We start from the raw sequence: 16,705 nt of genomic DNA on the forward strand, positions 1-16,705 counted from the left end.
TATAATTCTGGAGTAAGAATTGCCACATTTCTTAAATTCTCTATATCTAATTTAATCTGCTCTGTACCCTGATCCTGTAGGTTCTGGTAGGATATGCAATCTGTTATTTTCAAATTCCTCCCCTGTCTTTCAAGTTCGCAGAAAGTTCCACAACATGCCCCACCTAAGAAGGAAATCTCTCTTAGCATCATGCAGTCTCCCCATACTGCACTGGTGTCTTTGCCTCTGTCCTCCAATGTGTTCAGTCTTCTCTCCTCCACCTCTTCCAGGATCTTGGGCCTTGATGGTTTTCTGCCAATGTTGTCATTAGGCATGTCACACAAAAACCATTGAGTCAATGATCAGAAAGTCTTGGCTAATTTCTTGGAATAGGCTAGAGAAAATACCTTATAGTGGCTGGGAAAATGGCAATGTATACCTTTTTTTTAAATGTTTATTTTTGAGAGAGGGTCAGACAGTGCAAGTGGGAGAGGGGCAGAGAGAGAGAGAGAGAGAGAGAGAGAGAGACACACACAGAATCCAAAGCAGGCTCCAGGCTCCAAGCTGTCAGCACAGGGCCTGACAGTAGACAGCCCGATGTGGGTCTCAAACCCATGAACCATGAGATCATGACCTGAGCCTAAGTTGGACACTTAGCCGACTGAGCCACCCAGGTGCCCCGGCAATGTATATATAGAAATCTCCCAAGCAGCAGCCATTCAAATAAGATTTTTAAGAGACCCCAACATGTGCTAATGAGGCTAAATTAAGACATTCGGAATTCAGGTCTGTTTTAGTTCTCAATTTTAACCAAAATCTGCCTCCTCTCCCACCCCCTGCCACCTGCTTTTATCTGGAAGAGGAGTGAAACCTTAACAAGGCTGGTATTCTGGATTTCAACTTCTGGCCCATTCCTGAATCTTAGACCTTGAAGACAGGGTATCCTAGTCAAATAACTGTATAATTAGACTGTATAATTAATGAACAGGAGTGAAGTCCACTGAGCTTAGGGAAAGGGAGGGTAGAGGAGGGAGGTTGGACCTGACCTCTAGAGCTCTTTTGTCTTTGGTGAAGGCTCTTTAGCGCCAGGCTGAATGCAGGCCTCAAGAGAGGTTGGAAATCAGGACTGTATGTGAAATTGGTGATTCAGTTTTTAAAAAACCAATGGCCAAAATAGCATGGATTTAAGGAAGCACATTAGTGGGGAGGGGGTGGGGAAGGGGGAGAAATGAGCAGCAGTGGAAACCCCTGACTCCGTTATGCGTCCAGACTTGGAAGAGGCTGGGTGCTGGGCCTGGCCCTATTCTTCTGGGCACAATAAGAGAACCCCTCACATACGGGAGAAATTCACCAGTTGTTCCAAGGCAAATTTTGCATCCTCCCTTTCCTTGGAAGGTTCTTGGCTCCCCCTGGAGGCTACAGGCCTCCCCTGCAGGCCGCTTCTCTTCAGAGAGGACTTTACACACCCTGGTTAATTGTATAATTTGTTTATTTTGTTTGGAGAAGAAGTCTTGAGAGAGGACTAAAAATCATATCATAAGAGGTATATCCCATAGAAAAAAAAAACTTTTATTTTAAAAATAAAATATTCTCCAATAGGCTTTGATTTGTACCACTTCTTAGGGATTTTCAGACACTAATTTTGAGTGGGGGTTGGGAGGCAGTACATTCTGGAAGGAGGGTTGGGGTTCCTTAAATTTAACATCTTCTTCCCTGGCCATCTTGTGTTGTCCTGGAGTAGGAGACAGGAAGCCACTGGCCTGTGATACCCTCGCTATTTCTAAGCCGCTTGGATTAGCAGGCTATTTTCACTTCCAGCCTCTCTCATCAGCAAGGAAGCAAGGAGGTCCTTAGGCCAGGTGGCAGCTAATCCTATGGAACCCAGGAAATGTGAGACAGGCGCCCTCCAGTGGGGATCTCCTAGGCAAGCTTCTTTGCCCACAAGTAATTTGGTATGCATCCTTTTTTTCTGAGTCATGTTCTCTCATTGCATTAAAGCTGTGTGGATAACCAAGGCCCTCACTGACACACAAACACGACCATTGGCCATGTGACGGGCTGAGTAGGCAGATGCAGGGACATAGGAAGCAGGAAGGTGAGTGAGATGGGAGAAAAGCTGGGGTCCTCCCCTCTGATGCTCCAGTGTGGTCCCTGGCCTCTGCTGGACTGGGGTCTTTGGCCAAGTCTCCAGCAAGGATCCTGATGGTGAAGTAAAGGTCCAGCCTGTCTGTGGGCTGGGGTTACCTTTGGGAGATGGGGAGGATAGCCTGGCCTGGTCCCTCTCACCGCAGATCAGTGGTGCCTTGGGGAGGTCCTCAAGCAGGGGGAGACCTGAGAAGCTTACATGGCAGAACAGTGGCCCTGACTGCAGGCTGGGCCACAGAAATGGGGTAGGAGGCTGTGGTGGGGATTTAGGAACCAAACCAGGACCCCAAAACAAGGGAGAGGGGAATGAACTATTAACTATTAATTCTGACAACTCATTTAGTGTCCTGGTGATTCTGTAGATACCTGGGTGGGAGTGGTGGTGGGAGCAGAGAGGAGGGAGCTGGGGTTAACTCTCATATCTCTGCCCTAATTTCAGGAGGGAGGGGTAGCTGTGTACAGGATGGGGTCCTGGGGGCAGGAGCAGACCTTATCCAGATAAGGTGAGAGAAGGTGGAGGTGATGAGCTCATACTGGGACATCAAGAGCAAAAGGGGCCTGTAGTCTTTTGGAACAGAGGCTGCTAGGCAGCTGTGGGTCACCTGGTTCTACCACCAGAAGAGAAGCCTTTCCTTTTCCTTTTTCTCCAGCCTTCTGTCTCCAAGCAGGTAAGAGTGTAAGAGAGCTGGCTCAGGAACGCTGACCCTTTCCCTTTGGTCTGCATGGGACCCTCTGGGTCTGCTTCTCCCACTATAGACCCTCTCCCCAGGCTGGGCCCAGGACCTCTTCATGGTATGGTGGGAACATCAGGGTCTTTGGAGCCAGACAGATGTGGGTTCAAAGCTCGCCTGCCCCTCGCCTGGATGTCTTGAGGGGAGCCTGGGCTGTACCCAATATTTGATGGGCAGGCTGGGGGCTTGAGCTGGACAGTGGGCAGGAAAAAGGAGCTGGTCAGCAGGACCTCAGCCAAGGTCAGCCAGGGTGGCCTATGGAGGATGTTGCTGCCATCCCTGCTGAGTAGGGGCATGGCTATGCTGCCCTGCACATGGGGCACCTGGCCGCTGCTGCTGCCCAGCTATCACTTGTTTAAACATTCAACGTGTTTGGGGCTCCTGAGTGACTCAGTCAATTAAGCGTCTGACTCTTAGTATCTGCTCAGGTCACGATCTCATGGTTTGTGAGATCGAGCCACACATCAGGCTCTGTGCTGACAGTGCAGAGCCTCCTTGGGATTCTCTCTCTCCCCCTCTCTCTCTGTTCCCCACCCTGCCCCTGCTTCTGTGTGTGCTCTCTCTCTCTCTCTCAAAATAAATAAATAAACATTTAAAAACCCATTCAACTTACTTAAACAGATTAAACATTCTTCATAGGAACTTCTGATTGGCCCAGAAAGAACCCTGTGCCGGTACCCTGCTGCCAGGAAGCTGGAAAAGTGAACTTGTGGTGTGTCCAGCTTGGTAGTGGGGAAATGGTGACAGGTGACATTGGCTGGGCACTGGATTAACCTTTTTCTTTTCTTTTTTTTTTTATAATTTTTTTTAACGTTTATTCATTTTTGAGACAGAGAGAGACAGAGAATGAATGGGGGAAGGTCAGAGAGAGAGGGAGACACAGAATCTGAAACAGGCTCCAGGCTCTGAGCTGTCAGCCCAGAGCCCGACGCGGGGCTCGAACTCACGGACCGTGAGATCATGACCTGAGCTGAAGTCATATGCTCAACTGACTGAGCCACCCAGGCGCCCCTGGATTAACCTTTTTCATCTTCATAGCCCCAAAGGTGCTATTGTGGATCTCATTGTACAGATGAGAAGACTGAGGCCTGGAGAGGCAAAGTGACTTGCCCTGAGTTCCATAGCTGGGAAGTAGCTGTCCTGGCCTATCCACCCAGACAGGGCTCCCAAATGCCTCACTGCTTCTTAGGGAGTCTGTTTCCCACAGGATCAGATGGGGAGCGATTCTCTGAACATTCAGAGGGTGTGCCTTTGCTGGGTGGCCTAAAGTAGGGCGAATGTCCGCTGTGCTGCCTATGTGAGCCCCTGTGAATTACTGAGCTTGACTGAGTGTCCACTGACTCCTGCAGAAATGATAAGAATGGTTGTGCAGTGCTCGCTTCCGCAGCACATATACTGAAATGTCTGTCTATGGTACTGAGAAGATTAGCGTGGACCCTGCACAGGAATGATATGCAAATTCGTGAGGTGTTCCATTAAAAAAAATGGTTGTCTCTGCACTGTGAAGCCCAGAAGAGAGAAGTATGTCTGTCACCCACCCTAGGAGCTGCTCCACCCCTCCCCCTATTTAAGACCCATCGAGACCTTTGCCATCTGCAAACCCCACAACACCTAGCCTGATACCGTAAACAAACTAAACAGTCAACAAATGTCAGTGGTGCAAATCAAAGAAATCCAAGTGATATATAAGGAAAACCCTTGGGAAAAAAATCAGCAATCGCTAATGATCACTAAGGTATGGTTAGGGACTCAAGGTACAATGTATCTTATTTTATTTTTGGAAGAATGCTGTATTTGAAAATAATAATACATGCTTATTATAAGGATTTAAGGAAAGAGAAGAGTTCAAATATTGCCCCTGGTTCTACCACCTAGAGGAACCATTGTTTGATGTAGGTGATCATCAGATAGCTATGGGTGTGTGTGGGGGGAGAGCGGGAAGGAGGAGGGAGGAGAAAGAGCCCCTAGAATATAAGCATGTAGGGACCTCACACATCTGCCTGGATGTTAATAGGTCTAATGAAGAAAAAGGTGAAATCCCAGTATATGTGATGCTGCTAGAATTCAATCATGCCCTTCATGTTACTTGAATTTAGCAGAAGGGAAAGGACCCAGAACGCCTTGCATCAGAGCTTTCCTACTTCAGCAGGGTTGGTTCAAGGTTTTCCAGGTGGCGAACTTCCTAGATATTGGTGGTGACCCAGGGGTGTGCCCAGATTCCACAGCTCCCTCGAGCCTGGGGAGGGGGCTGGTGGAGTCAGGGCTGTGTAGTGAGGTCAGCCCGGTGCCCTGGGGAAGTCGCCTGTGGCAGCTGCAGGCTGGACTCACCAGACAGCGAGCCAGATGGCAACGGTCCCTCATCCTCCCTCACTCAGACATCTTGGAGCCCGGGGCTCTGAGAGCACTGATTGGCAGGGTTGGGGATGTCCTTGGTGTAACGGCTTCATCCCCACTGTGACTTTGGGCAGAGTCCTGGAGGTCTCTCACTTTTGGGTCCCTGTTGATTCTAGTGGAGTAAGGTTGCCTAGCTCCCAGGGGCCAGCCAGTGGCTACCTTCCTCCAGGTCACCCCCGGGCTTCCTGTCTCCTCCTGGGGCTTGCCCGGTTCTGGAGGAGATCTTGGGGTCTTCAGCCCTCTTGCCCTATTAGGAGTGGGATTGGTCAGCACAGCCAGTGCAGTGACAGACTGCCCTAGGCCAAGAAAGGCAGGCACCCAGACCACCGCCCAGGGCCACTCTACCCTCAAACAGCAATGCTGCATGTCCAAGTGCCGCATGACACTAGAGCTCACTTTGGGGGCCCTGGCGGAAGCCAGAGAACAAGGCCTTGGGCGGAACACATGAAGGGAAGACAGACTTGCTGCCAGATACTCATGTGCGTTCCTGCACCAGGGGCTGTGCTAAGCGATCGGCAGTGGGAGACCAGGGTGAGCACGATGGCTGCCACCCCTGAGGAGAATGCTGGGACAGAAATGATCCCAGGGCAAGAGGGAGAGGTGCTTTAATGGGGAAGATGCAGAGGCAGGGAGGGCAGAAAGGGGACAACGTGCTGGGGGAGTGGGGGTCCCTGACCTCTGGGCCTGCACTGTCCCACAGGGGATCCGCCGGCCGCAGGTGGCCCCTGAGCCCCAGACATGGGTGTGAGGAAGGGGAGGAAGCACTGTACGTGCAGACTACCTACCAGATTTCAAAGGCTCTGTGCAAAAACATCTCATTCACAATCATTTTTATATTGCTGAAATGATACTACTGTGGATATAGTAGGGTAAATAAATCACACTAGTAAAATACACGTCACCTGTTTCTTTTTACTTTTTAAGAAGGTGGCTACTAGAAAACGTAAAGTGACGTGAGTGCCGCGATCTGCGGCTCACGTCGTAGCTCTGTCGGATGGAGCTGCTCTAGGACCAGGGCTTGGCAATTAAGAAGCATGGGTAGGAGGTACATCTGACTTCGCCTCCCCCAAAATAACTACTATGGAAGGGGTTGCCTCTGAGGGGTGAGCTGCCTGTCCCTATGTGCTCAGAGATGTTGGCAATGGTGAAGAGACCATCGGGTGAACTCCAAGGGTGCCTTCAACTCTAAGCCTACCGGGGCTCAGCAGGTCCCTTTTCTGAACCCGGAGGCCTCAGGCAGGACCACGTGCCGGAGTGCCCTTGGTGTGTGGCCTGGAGGTCCCACCCATCCTGGGGCTCCTCCTCGCCCTCAGCAGAGTGTGCTGGAGCATCTCCTTGGCTCTGGTGAGGGCTCCTTCAGCAGGGACAGCCACGTGGGGCACCACACCCACCCCTTCCCAGGAGCTGCCATCCACAGCCCCCACTGAGCGGGCCGTGGGGATGGTGATGTAGAGATGAGTGTCATCCACGTGGTAGGTTTGTGGTGGCTGGCAGCCCCCGCTGGTCACTTCCCCGATGACCAGTGCCCGGCCCAGCTTCTTCATGATGTAGGTAAACTCCTCCGCGGCGCCGGCTGTCAGCGCGCTGGTCAGAATGGCCACGTTCTTCTTGGAGCCGTAGCGTTCACCTGGAAGACAGAAGATGGGGAGTCCAGTCAGCACGGTGGGGCACCTGCCTTCTCCGTACTGTGTGGACCCGCAAAGAGGAAGGCCTGGGATTTGGTTCTGTGGCCTTGTGTCCACATGCAGGGCATTCCTTTGTGAGCCCCAGTTCTGCAAGTGTCAAATGGGGCTACGAGCGTGTGCCCCATCTCCAGTTTGTAAGGGCTTGACAGCTGCTTCACGCACTTCTGGCACTTTTATCTTTGAGTGACGGGAAAAGCCTTGACTCTCCCGAGGAAAGGATGTGCTTCCTCTTCATGAATCATAAGAATGCCTAACCTGCCAGATTCTCTTTTCACTTTGGACTCCCGGAAGACCCAAACTCGTGGCTTCACGACAACAGCCCTCTAGGACAACGATGTCCGATAGAAACACAACGTGAGCCAGAAAGTGAGCCACAGGTGTTGCTGCAAGTTTTCTAGGAGTCACATTAAACAAGAAAAAAAAAAAAGCACAGATGACATGAATCTTAACCATATTTTATTTAACTCAACATATCCAAAACAAGTTTGTCTCAAAAATGTAATCAGTAACATTGTGGAGCTATTACACATCTTTATTTTTCCATAAAAAGCCCTAAAATACCTGGTGTATATTTTACACCTGTCACATCCCAACTCATATGAGCCACATTTCAGTGCCCAGTGGCTACATGTGGCAAGCGGCTCCCATACTGGACATCATTGCAAATCTAGGACCCCATGCTCTTGCAGATTTGAGTCTGTTTGTAACTCCTGGTTTTGAAAACTGTTTGAATTTACAGTTCACCCGGTTCTAATTTTCATTTACATTTTGCAGTCTTTGTGAATGTGTGCCTTGGAATCTCCCTCGAATCCTTGTGTGATAAGGAAGTGTACACATGAAAATTGTGGGGTGTTTTTCTGGTCATATGAACCCTTCTCCCCCACTGCTCTCCCAGCCCCTTGTCGGATGGGAACGTAGGTTTATTGGTTTGTCATGCTGAGCAAGGGAGTCAGAGTGAGCCTATCACCCGTGACGGGGACCACGAGAGCCCTGGCTCTACAGAGCGTGGTGCCTGTGCAGGGCAGAGGCCCCATCAGAACCACAAACTTTATTCAGGCAGGTGTGCTGAGCTGCTGCTGACAGCTCAGGGAGGATGAGCACCAGAAACTCTGTGGGGTTTGGTGAAGGGCAAGGGTCCTTCTAATTCTGCTGTGCCTTGCATGCTGATGGCTGTCGTGGCCAGAACGGAGGGCATTTTGGTTTTAGAGAAACCAGCATTCAGATTTGGGCGCTTCCACTTATTAGCTGGGTGATGTTAGACAAGAGACTCGACCTAGTCAAGGCTCATCTAGAAAATAAGCATAATGGTAGCATTTTGTAGGGATTAAGAATCATATGTAAAAGTGCAGTGCATGCAGAGCTTTATATTCCATTTACTGTTACTTTTCCCTGGACCCAAGCTGTCTTTCCCTGATTTTCCAGAAGCTTCTAGAATGAGAACAGGAAAGGGAAAGCATCTGTACATACCTGCGAGCCGGGTGTGGGTCCATAGCTCACTGACAGAGTCGTTGGGCCGGCTGTAGATTTTGTCCAACAGAATTGGAGGACCTTCATCAAAGAAGTAGGAGCACAGGGCAGAGATGGAGGAGGTGGGGCCACCGATGTTGAACCTAAGGGAAGGGAAGTGGGGGTCATTGGGGCAGAGCTCACAGGGAGGCCCTCAGTTCCCCTCTGGGAGCCTGGGACCTTTGCCCTGAGGAAGACACTAATTCCAGACAGCCTCCCTGTCCCATCCTTCTCCTGCAGAATTCTGTGGTTGGCATTTCCCAGAGTATAAGTCTCTTGAGAAATTTCAAATCACTGGTGCCATACCTGCCCTTTCTGATCACATATTAATACATTATGTGATACATATTGTGTCTATTACATTAAAGGCTCTGACAAGTCCTGCAGTCATGAACTTGCTGATAGATTTTCCTCATTTACTGACCATAGACTGCTCTCCACACCCATGCTGCCTGTGAGGACACTGCTTTCCCGGCTGCATTCTCTATAATTTCATAAGACCCACTGGGCATTTTTGTTCAGGTCTCCTAATGAGCTGCTACTTAGAATAGCAGAGTGCTCAGAGTTGTGGAACCACACTGGATGGGGAGTGGAAGAGTGGGGGAGGGGACAACCTGTGCCTGTCCTAGGACGTTCGGATTTGCCCTGTTAAGTGAACTCTTTGGGACCCTGTCTCCTCATCTGTGAATAAAAAGTGTGGGCTGGTGATATGATAGGAGTCTCTTCTGGTTGAAGGTCTAGGGTGGCCCAGCTGGGTTTAGGGCCTTTGACCTCAGTGTCTGAAACTCCAAACCTCAGGTTAGAAGGGTCTGGAAGCACTCTGTAGGCTGGGCCACTTCCTCTTTTACAAATGTAGCCACAGAGCCCTGGGAGAGGTTTTGGAGAACAAGCCTCTGAGATCTGGAGCCCTCTAGTGATAGACAAGAACCACAGCTGAGCTGCAGACAAGCAAGTCGTGACTTGGCCAATTCTGGCAGCCTGTCTCCTGCAGCTGCAAAGTGGGGTTCTGTATCCTGGGGGAGGAGCCTGCCCCTCCCTGTGTCCATGGAGGCAGGGCCCTGGTCGCTGGGGGTGGGTGTTCTTCCACCCACTCCAGGAGGGAGGTCTCTACCTAAAAGTGTCCCTCCACCAGCCATTTTGTGATGCAAAGAATTCTTTTTGCCACAATAGTGGCTTATTCTCAAATTCTCTCGGGGACTCTGGCTTTCCAATTCTCATGATCAGGGTGGTCACGGGCTGACTTTGTATGACATAAGAGGCACAGTGCAGGTGGTGGCCTAGCTAGCTGTCCCAAAATGACTGATCACCAGAATCACCCGGGGTGATGCCTTTCAAATACACAGATGACTGGGCCTTGCCCCGGAGCTTTAGATTCAGTAGGGTCACGTTAAGCCCCCAGAATCTGTTTTTAAAGTCTCCCTTCCCCCTCTCTCTCCACTGAGTCCTATGGCCAGGCAAGTTTGGAAACCACAGGAGTAGCCCAGTGATTCTTAGTCTGGAATTAACACTGGGATCATCTGAGGAGCTTAGAAAGATCACCGATGTTGGGGTCCCCCACGGCCGATTACGCCAGAACCCCTGGGTTGGCTGGCCAGAGACCTCTGCCCCCCCCAGCCACTGACCTCATGTCAATGATCATGGCATCCGTGTGCACGATCTTCTTCCAAACATGCTCCACCAGCAGCTCTGACACCTGGGTGAGCAGCTCACAGTCCCCAAACGTGTCAAACCTCAAGTAGCCAAGGTTGTCCTCAAACACATTAGTATGAAAGGAAAACTTGATCAGGTCCTCAAAGACTTCAGGGGAAGGGATCTGAAAAAAATGGGTGGGGGTCCAGCTCAGTGTCAGCAGAGGAGCAGATGTTATAGCTCAGGCAACCGGGCACCACAATTTTCCTTTATACGTGAAAGATATTGAGGGTATGGGAGGGAATTAACATTTCTGAAGAAGGTTTCCGATGGAGCGCCTAGGAGGTTATGTGGGTGGTGGGCCTAGGATGTGGACCCAAATGCGGTTGGCAGACTCCTTACAGAGAACGTTCATGCATGTCAACCCCACACCGCGGTGTCCAGAGCTGCAAGGCCCAGGCGTGGTCTCCACTCTGACTCCCCTGACCTCACCAGATACCTCCTGATGGTTCTGAGTTCATCGTCTTCCCTAGGGCTGGGAGGGAAGACATTAGCTAGCTCCTGGGCCCCTGAGCCTTTAGAAGGGGGTTTGACCCTGTGCTGAGCACATTGCAGCCCTTACCATCACCATGAGGGCACCCTATAGCATCCCCATCCTTTCAATGAGGACACTGAAGCACAGAGTGATTAAGTAACTTGCCCAAGGTCACACAGCCAGTAGGTGGTGGAACCAGAAGCTGAATCCATATGTGACTCCAAACCATGAATCCTGGCGATGCTGGAAAGGAGTGGGTCCTCGATTTGGAATTTGGTGGCCCTGTGAGTCTAGCACAGTGCTGGCACATTCTAGGCTCCTCCAACATGTTTTGTGCCTCATCTTCTCTCTCCAAGACTGCTAGAAGGACACAGGCTCTGTGGGCCGGAATGTTAACTGGGACACCCAGCCTCCAGGGTCTGCTTTGCCCTTAGTCACAAGCTCTTCAGCCATGGGTCACACTCCTCTGCACCCCTCTGGGTTTCCATTTCTCTTTTTGTAAAACAGGGATGATGATTCTGCACTAGATGCTTCTGGTGCCCTTGGCCCTCCTCTGATTTTTGCTACAACTGCCCCTTGCCTGACAGGGCCTTGCCTCCAGCACACCCCTATGTCTTTCCATTCTCGATTTCAGGACCTTCTCCAAGCTGCCTCAGAGTTTGAGAGAGTTCATGTCCCCAGGGGGACCTTTAGCCAAAGAAGGACAGGAACTGCTGGCTCCCGTCTGTAGATGGACGGCTCCGGGAAGCCTTCCCCACACTTGTCAGGGTTCCATCGGAATTTTAGGAAGCAACGGCTTCCATAATGCCCTTACCCATCAGCTTTTCCTCCTTTCCTATCCCATTCTCCCTGCCCCCTCACTCCTGCTTCAAAGACGGCCTCCCACCTGAACTGCCTGCATCCTAGACCTCCTTTCAAGGGACCCCGAGACAAATGCTGCCCTGACTACTTGTGACTCTGCCACAAAAATCACAGAGGATAAACGACGTGGAGAGATGTTGTAAATGCTGCTTCCCGATGAAGCTCTTAGCTTATGGGAGTGCCTGATGAATCCATGGCCACCGGTCTAGAGAACTTCTCTCTCATCCACCCAGCAGCAAAACTCCTCAACCTTGATTTACCTTTTCAGTGTTTTCCCCAAATGCCATTGCCGGCTTCGAATATACTGACCACAATAGCCTTGCTCGGAATTTCCCATTCAGCTGGCCCTTGGACCAGACTGCACGCCCACCAAGTGCAGGTCCTTCCGGATGCTTTGCATCGTGGGAGGGGAGGAGAAGGCAGGTGGTGCCTGACCACTGCCATGATTCTCCAGGCTGTGCACCGTCAGCACCCCTGACCATGCCACAGCCTGTGTCTAGGCTCCATGCTTTAGCTCTGAGGCAACTGTGAGGCCAAGACCTCTGCCTGCTCCTCTCTCTCCATCTGAACCCCCCCGAGGCAGGCAGGTGGTGAGAATGAACACAAACCCCGCATTTCCAGGGGACGAAACCGTAGTGACTTCTCATGACCTGACCTTTTCGCCAACACTGATGATGAGAGGTGCTGCAAACATTTGCCTTCCACCCCGCCAAGAGTGCCACTCCTTCTATACCAGGGGTTTTCAAACTGAGTCCTCGTGGGTTATCGGTGCTCTACAGAGGTGCTCAGGGACACCAGAAGGAGAAGGAATGACAGGACGAGAGGAAGGGAAAGACGTGACTAATGAGAACTTAAACACGAAAACGAGTCCGGAAGCGATTGCCTGGCACCGTGCACAGAGCCTTGGATGTGCAGACAACCGGTCGGCTCATTGGTGGGACTGTGCTAGGCTCAGTCTCCCTTGTGTCTCACCTGCATGGGCACAATCCCAGGAATGCGGTCCTTGGCATCCTCGGGGATATGGGCTGTCTTCAGGTGTGGGTCTCCGGACAGCATCTGCAGATCGGCCCCCAGCATCTCAGCCAAGGCCCCTTCTGAGGTCACCCTTGAATAGCGGCTCTGCATACGGCTCAGTTTGGCCGCCATCTTGGCCCCCAGTTCAGGGGAGGCATAGTTATCGGCTACCAGCTTCCCGGTTGTCTGCAGCACAGTGGGCACCTTGGCTCGCAGGGCCACTATGTCCCGGGCTGTGGAGAGGGCCTCACTCATGGGCACGGTGATGTCAGGCTCCACCCCAGCCAGGTCCCAGGCTTCGCCTGTGCTGGCGCTCAGGGCCATCTGCGTGGGCATGGAGGCATATAAGGGGCTGCTGCCCACCTGGTAGATGCCCACAGAGAGTGCCCCTCCAGCTGTGGGCTCCCCAATGACGGTGGCCCGCTGCAGGTCCTGCATGGTGTGAGCAAACGCCTCAGCTGCCGACCCGCTGATGTGGCTCATCAGGATGTAGAGGTCTTTGTGGGGGCCGTAGCGCTTGCCAGCCACCTGGGGCAGTGTCCACACTTCCGTGATCCTCGAGGTCGCCCTGTCAAAGACAGAGTAGAGGTGCTGGCGGGGCTCCGCTTCAAAGAAGTAGGAGCAGAGCAGCGGCACAGCCGTGGAGTAGCTACCAGGGTTGTAGCGCAGGTCGACAACCAGCGCGGCAGTGTCCACCAGCCTCTGCCACACCAGCTGCACCAGCTGTGGCCCGATGGCCTTCACCGTCTCCAGCTCGGCCATGGCGTCGAAACGCAGGTAACCCAGCCGGCCAGGCAGCACCTCTGTTTTAAACAGGGCTTCGATGAGGTAGGAGACCTCCTCTGGGGAGGGCACGACAGGGGGTGGGGGGGGCACCTCCTCGGCCACCATCTCACCGGGGCTGTGGAACACCAGCAGACGGTGGTCCCCAGACATCTCCTGCAGGTCGGCCGTGAGCTGGGAGGCCAGTGACTCCAGGTCCACGGCGGTGCGGTAGGCCCCCTGGGCCAGCTTGGCTCGAAGCAGGGCACTGGTCTGCCCGATGACCTCTGGCCGTGCATAGTGAGCCTCGACCAGGTGCCCCGTGCCCTCCACCAGGGCCTCCAGGCTGCGGTGGAACTCCAGCACCTCCTGGGCCCTGTCCAGGGCTTCCTCGGCCAGCACGATGGCGTCGGGCACCACGCCACCCCCCAACCAGCACTCGCCGTGGTTGTCGATGAAGGTGAGCACAGGCACGGTGAGCACCAGGCCACCCTCCGGCGTCTCCAGCAGGGGCACCGTGCAGGTGTGCAGCAGGCTGCCCGCGGTGATCTCGCCCACCAGCGTGGCCCAGCCCAGCGACTGCATGAGGAAGGCCAGCTCCTCGGCCGCGGTGGCAGTGCGGTGGCTGGTGAGCAGGTACACGCCGCGCTGGGTGGGGTAGCCCCGGCCCAGCAGCTCCATGCGGCTGAAGTGCTCCTGCGTGATGTTGGTGCGGCGGTCATAGGTGGTGAAGAGGCGCACGGAGCCGTTGTCGGGGCCCTGGAAGTAAGACAGTAGCAGGGGCACAGCCGAGGACGGCCCCCCGGGGTTCTGGCGCAGGTCCACGATGAGGTGCTCCGTGCCCTGCAGGGGCGCCCACACCTGGCGCACAATGTAGGGGCTTAGCACCTCCAACACGGAGGCATCGGCGAAGCTGTCAAAGCGGAGGTAGCCCACGTTGCCCGGTAGCACCGACACCTGAAACATAGAGACCACCAGGGCCTGCCGGGCAGCCTCAGCTCCGGGCACCGTGGGGACTACCTCCGGAGGCTCGTCCTCGCCAACCTCGGGCCCAGAAGAGGCGTCCTTGGCCCTCACGGCCCGTACCAGGAGCCTGGGGTCCTCAGACACAGTCTGTAGGCCAGCGTTGAGTTTGGTGACCAGGTCCTCCTCCGAGACTACTGCGGAGAAGTCCATGTTGGCCAGGTGGTGCAGCAGGCTGGGCACACGGTCCACCAGGGTGTAGTAGGTCTGCAGCGCCTCCTGCAGGCGCCGGACAACTCCTGGCAGGGCCCGGCGCAGAGTGAGGATGGCCAGGGCTTTCTCTAGGGCCTGCTCGGCTGGTGTCCCCACACAGGGCAGCACCCCACTGCCCTCCCATGTCTGGCTGCCCCCTCCCAGGGGCCCTAGGGACCTGGACACGGGCACGGTGAGGAAGAAGTCAGACTGGCCTATCCTCAGCTTCTGGAGGTCCAGGGCACCCCCCACAGTCCGCTCACCCACCACGATGGCCCTGCGCATCTGCTTGAGGATGTAAGTGATGTCCTCAGCCACGCCCCCAGTGTGGCCGCTGGTGAGGACCACCACATCCTTGTCGGCACTGTACCTTTCTCCCAGCACCTGGGGCAAGGTCCAGATCTCAGTGGTCGTATTGGAGGGACGGTCGTAGATGGTATCTACGTGCAGGACCGTGTTCCCTGGGTGCAGGTAGGAGATGACGTAGGGGATGCCGGAAACGTGGCCCCCAGTGCAGTGCCGGAGGTCCAGCACCAAGGCAGAGGTGCCCATGAGCTTCCTCCAGACGCTGGCCACCAGGAAGCCCCCCAGCTTGCTCACCACCTCCTGGCTTGGGATGTCGTCCACACGCAGGTAGCCCACATTGCCCTCCAGAACCTCGTGGCGGATGCCCTTCTGCAGCCGGGCAAGCATTTCCTCTTTTGTGAGGTTGGTGAGTGCTGGGGCTTGCCGGGGAGCCTCGAGGGTGCTGGGCTCGTATGAAATGACCAGGCGAGGGTCGTTCAAGGAGCTCTGCACCCCAGTCGTCAACACATGGGCCAGAGTCTGAGGGTCCGAGATGGCGAGGATCTCACGACTCTTGATGGCCTGCTCAATGGCTTCCTGCATCCCCATCAGGTTCTCTGGGAAGCAGTAGTTATCCAGGAGGACCTTGGCCATGTCCAGCACCAGGCTTGGCTGGAACAGGTGCGTGGGGCCAGCCAGGCCACAGAGCAGCATGGACAAGAGCAGGGCCCATTCTCTCGTCATGGGGATCCAGAAGGAGAGCTGGCTCCCAAGCAAAAGCTCCCTTGACTGTGCGTAAGGCCACGGCACTGCCCTGTGCGGCTGCCTTCCTCCCTCGTCCTTCTCAGCGGGTGGACAGAAGGTCCGGGGCTAAACTCGGGAGTTGGGGTGCGGCTTCCAGCTCCAGTAAGCCTTTAATCCTGTCTAATTCAAGCGCATCAGCCCTGGGGACTGGGGAGAAGGGCCCGAAGTGGTTTGACCCAGAAGGTATGTTGGATCTCATGCTACTGTGCTATCTCTGTGTATAGTAATCTGAATAACCACCGTTTATTTGCAGTTTCTGCCGCATGCCGGACTCCGTGCTTCATGCTTCACAAGGTGACAGTTTTCACCAGAGCCTTGCAAAATAGAGCTGTTAACCTGCTGGAAATAGCATCTTCCCACTACACTGGGTGATCCATGCCTCTGGAATTAGGTAGAGCTCACTGGAGGCCCGGCTCCGCGACTCACTGCTCTGTGGCCTTAGGGAAGTATCTTACTTATTGTGTAGATCACGTGAGAAAATATGTGTAAAGCATTTCACGGTTTCAGGCAAGACGGAAGCATTCCGTCGCTGATAAGTTCTCCCTGGTAGGTATTATCTCTGCTGTAGAGCTGAAGAAATAGATCTCAGTAGCTTACTGAAGCCCATCACCTTAGGGGTGAAGGGGACATTGAGAAGAAGTCTGGGGGGACTGCAGTCAGCCCAGACAGTTCAGAGGCTGAGTCTGGGGCCCCCATCTACTTCAGGGCTTGAAGCTTTTTTCTATATCTTGGTAATGCATCCAGGGAATTGGGGTGGTCCCCCCCTCCCGCCGCCACAACAGCTTTCAAACAGTAGGAATACGATGTCCGGACCTCAATGCAGGATGTGGTGAGTGGGAGGGGCATCTGCCTTCTAGACACCATGGGACCAGTGATTCTAGGTCAGGTGAGGTTAGCTCTGAGACCTGACAAGTGTCCATTCTCCTGGCTAAAGAAGACCCCCTGCTGGGTAAGGGCTCAGCTATGGCCCGCTGCTTGCAGGAAGAACCCAACTGCAGGACTTAGGTGTCTGTGGTCCCAGACCTCACAGGCATCCAGATCATTCCCTCACTTGCACAGAGCATACAGGCCTGTCTCAGGTGAACAGCTGGACCCTTAGGCTCCCAGATCTTGCTCCTTGGCATGGAAGGGACATGGGTCCTGCTGAGGGCTGACTTGCC

At 53.7% G+C, this 16,705-nt stretch overlaps 1 protein-coding gene and 1 non-coding gene across 3 annotated transcripts; one reads left to right on the plus strand and one right to left on the minus strand.

The window, feature by feature from the left end:
* Positions 1 to 4,226: 4,226 nt before the first annotated feature.
* On the plus strand, positions 4,227 to 4,337 carry LOC123577597. The gene has a single exon (XR_006701950.1). It is a non-coding gene; the product is annotated as a U6 spliceosomal RNA (small nuclear RNA).
* A 1,804-nt stretch (positions 4,338 to 6,141) lies between these two features.
* On the minus strand, positions 6,142 to 15,608 carry RBP3 (retinol binding protein 3). Of its 2 annotated transcripts, none has more exons than XM_045437949.1 (4): positions 12,438 to 15,608; positions 10,063 to 10,253; positions 8,402 to 8,544; positions 6,142 to 6,876 (listed from the first exon to the last, which is right to left on the minus strand). In XM_045437949.1, exons 1-4 carry the CDS (start codon positions 15,483 to 15,485, stop codon positions 6,482 to 6,484), a joined length of 3,777 nt encoding a protein of 1,258 aa, XP_045293905.1. In that variant the 5' UTR covers positions 15,486 to 15,608; the 3' UTR covers positions 6,142 to 6,481. The 2 variants fall into 2 exon arrangements, with proteins under 2 accessions (XP_045293905.1, XP_045293906.1); XM_045437950.1 differs by lacking the exon at positions 6,142 to 6,876 and adding an exon at positions 7,694 to 8,222.
* Positions 15,609 to 16,705: the final 1,097 nt, after the last annotated feature.

Source organism: Leopardus geoffroyi, chromosome D2 (assembly GCF_018350155.1).
Source record: "Leopardus geoffroyi isolate Oge1 chromosome D2, O.geoffroyi_Oge1_pat1.0, whole genome shotgun sequence".
Lineage (NCBI taxonomy): Eukaryota > Metazoa > Chordata > Mammalia > Carnivora > Felidae > Leopardus > Leopardus geoffroyi.

What these genes read in the sequence shown, in the direction of transcription:
- RBP3 (XM_045437949.1), bottom strand. Translation starts at nt 15,485, where the DNA reads ATGACGAGAGAATGGGCCCTGCTCTTGTCCATGCTGCTCTGTGGCCTG. An exon ending in GCCATGATCATTGACATGAG is followed by an intron (nt 8,545 to 10,062) that starts GTCAGTGGCTGG and finishes CCCTTCCCTTAG; the next exon opens with GTTCAACATCGGTGGCCCCA. An exon ending in GACCCACACCCGGCTCGCAG is followed by an intron (nt 6,877 to 8,401) that starts GTATGTACAGAT and finishes TCTGTCTTCCAG; the next exon opens with GTGAACGCTACGGCTCCAAG.